The sequence below is a fragment of the Schistocerca cancellata genome, chromosome 9 (genome assembly GCF_023864275.1).
Source record: "Schistocerca cancellata isolate TAMUIC-IGC-003103 chromosome 9, iqSchCanc2.1, whole genome shotgun sequence".
NCBI classification, from domain to species: domain Eukaryota; kingdom Metazoa; phylum Arthropoda; class Insecta; order Orthoptera; family Acrididae; genus Schistocerca; species Schistocerca cancellata.
This window is the reverse complement of record NC_064634.1, coordinates 1,648,274-1,650,532: the sequence shown is the minus strand read 5'-3', so window position 1 is coordinate 1,650,532 and position 2,259 is coordinate 1,648,274. Positions and strand designations below refer to the sequence as shown.

The window sequence follows — 2,259 nt, the reverse complement described above, 5'->3', positions numbered from 1 at the left end:
AAGTAGATATGGTGTAAACTGTTAATTCGAGTGTCTTTGCGATAGATTTGAAATGAGGCCTGTTTTTGTGTATGTAGCTTATCAGCTACATTTTTCATTTACTGCATTTCAGGCGCTGACATAAAAATGTCTCGAAAGAGTCAAGAAGAAATGCTTATGGAATGGTTAGAGATTCCACTAAACATTGATGACGATCTTGAGTGTTTCTCTGACGATTCCATTCAAGATGAGACATATGTTGCTCCAGAATCTGTTGATTGTGATAGTGACAGTAGTGACGAAGAAAGTCAAGTACCAGTAATTAGGACTGAAGATTTTTCTGGAACAAGACAATCTGATGTTATAATGAAGGAATCGACGTCACAGTTGTCTGATAATGCTCTGAAACTGCCATGCAGCAGCAAAAATGTTACCAAAAACAGCAGGAGTGTGGTTTGGAAAGATAAACAGTTGATTATTCCCGAACTGCAGTCAAAATTTCATGGCAATACTTCGTTACCAGAAGAATTAATAAACTTAAATACTCCATACCAATTCTTAAAACATATATTTCCATCTAAATTGTTTGATCTAATTGTCGAAGAGTCTCATAGATACAGTGTGCAGTGTAATCCTGATAGACCAATAGATTTATCCTGTGATGACATAAAAAAATTTATAGGCATCTGTCTCGTAATGTCAATAGTTCATGTACCTAATACGAGGGATTACTGGGGAGAAGTTACTGGTACTCATCTGATCAAGACAACAATGACAGTGAATCAGTATGAGCAAATACGTAAGTTTCTTCACTTCAATGACAACAGTGCAATGATACCCAGGGGTGAAAAAGGTCATGATAGACTCTTCAAGATAAGACCCATAATAGAATTGATGAGATCTCGGTTTCAAACAATACCTGTTGAGGAGTGTGTTTCTGTTGATGAACAGATATGTTCAACAAAGGCTAGAAGTTATTTGAAACAATACATGCCAAACAAGCCTCATAAATATGGATACAAATTATTTGTTATTAGTGGCATATCTGGTTATGCCTGCGATTTTGAGATTTTCACTGGAGATGAAAATGAACCAGAAAAAAGAGTGACTGGGGAGGAAGACTTGGGAGCAAGTGCAAATGTTGTAGTTCGACTCAGTAGGATACTACCAAGAAATATGAACCACAAACTGTACTGTGACAATTATTACACAAGTCTGCCACTGCTTGTATGGTTACATAAACAAGGAATTTACTCACTTGGGACAGTCAGAAGAAACAGAGTGCCAGACTGCAAGCTCCCTTCAGAAGCTGAGCTGAAGAAAATGGCACGAGGTGCATCAGTAGAGCGCGTCGCAACAGTGGATGGTGTCGACATATCAAATGTAGTGTGGAAAGATAACAAGAGTGTGATGTTGCTTTCTACACTTGCTGGACAGCAGCCTATTCATGAAGCAGGGAGGTATGACAAAAAAACAAAGTCAAGAATAACAATACCTTGTCCACAAATAATTAAGCTCTACAATAAACATATGGGAGGTGATGACCTTCTTGACAGCATAATTGGTCGACATAAAATTCTTGTGAAAAGTCGAAAATGGTATATAAGATTGTTTTACCATCTCCTGGACATGGGAGTAGTCAATTCCTGGCTGTTGTATAGGAGAGTAGCAGAAACCAAAGGGATTAGGAGAACTATGAAACTCTCCGAATTTCGAATGGAAATTGCTCACTGTGTCGCTCAGTTCAAACTTCAGCAAAACGTGGAAGGCCAAGTAATGAACTCGAAAACCAAATACAAGCTAAGAAGACAAAGGGGCCCACAGCACATGTACCTCCACAAGATGTAAGGCTGGATCAAGTAGGTCACCTGCCTTCGTACTTGCAAGTGAGACAGAGGTGCAAAATGCCAGGACGCAAGGGATTTTCCTGGGTTCAGTGTAATAAATGTGCAGTTGCATTGTGTTTGCACAAACAAAAGAACTGTTTTCAAACTTTTCATGTAAAGTGATTATCACATGCTTGGGTACAAACCTGTTGGAACTAGATACCTTATTGTTCATATATAAAAGTGTATAAAATATACAATAAATGCTCAATATTTACAACATTAATGTCCTATTTATTATTTTAGGATTTTTCCCTTCCTATACAAAGTATTTAATCATAATCAACAATTAAATTACGAGAGATTTGGTCAAAATTGAGGGAGCAAAATAAGCACATTTATTGTGGCTCGTAAGGTGTTAACTCAAAATGCAGCTGATCAGCTACAAAGCGAT

The 2,259-nt window shown here is 37.6% G+C and overlaps 1 protein-coding gene across 1 annotated transcript; it reads left to right on the top strand.

The window, feature by feature from the left end:
- The first annotated feature begins 675 nt into the window (after positions 1-675).
- On the top strand, positions 676-1,827 carry LOC126100636 (piggyBac transposable element-derived protein 3-like). The gene has a single exon (XM_049911265.1). It carries the CDS (start codon positions 676-678, stop codon positions 1,825-1,827), a length of 1,152 nt encoding a protein of 383 aa, XP_049767222.1.
- Positions 1,828-2,259: the final 432 nt, after the last annotated feature.

Excerpts from the sequence above, each read along its gene's own strand:
- LOC126100636 (XM_049911265.1), top strand. The coding sequence starts at position 676 with ATGTCAATAGTTCATGTACCTAATACGAGGGATTACTGGGGAGAAGTT.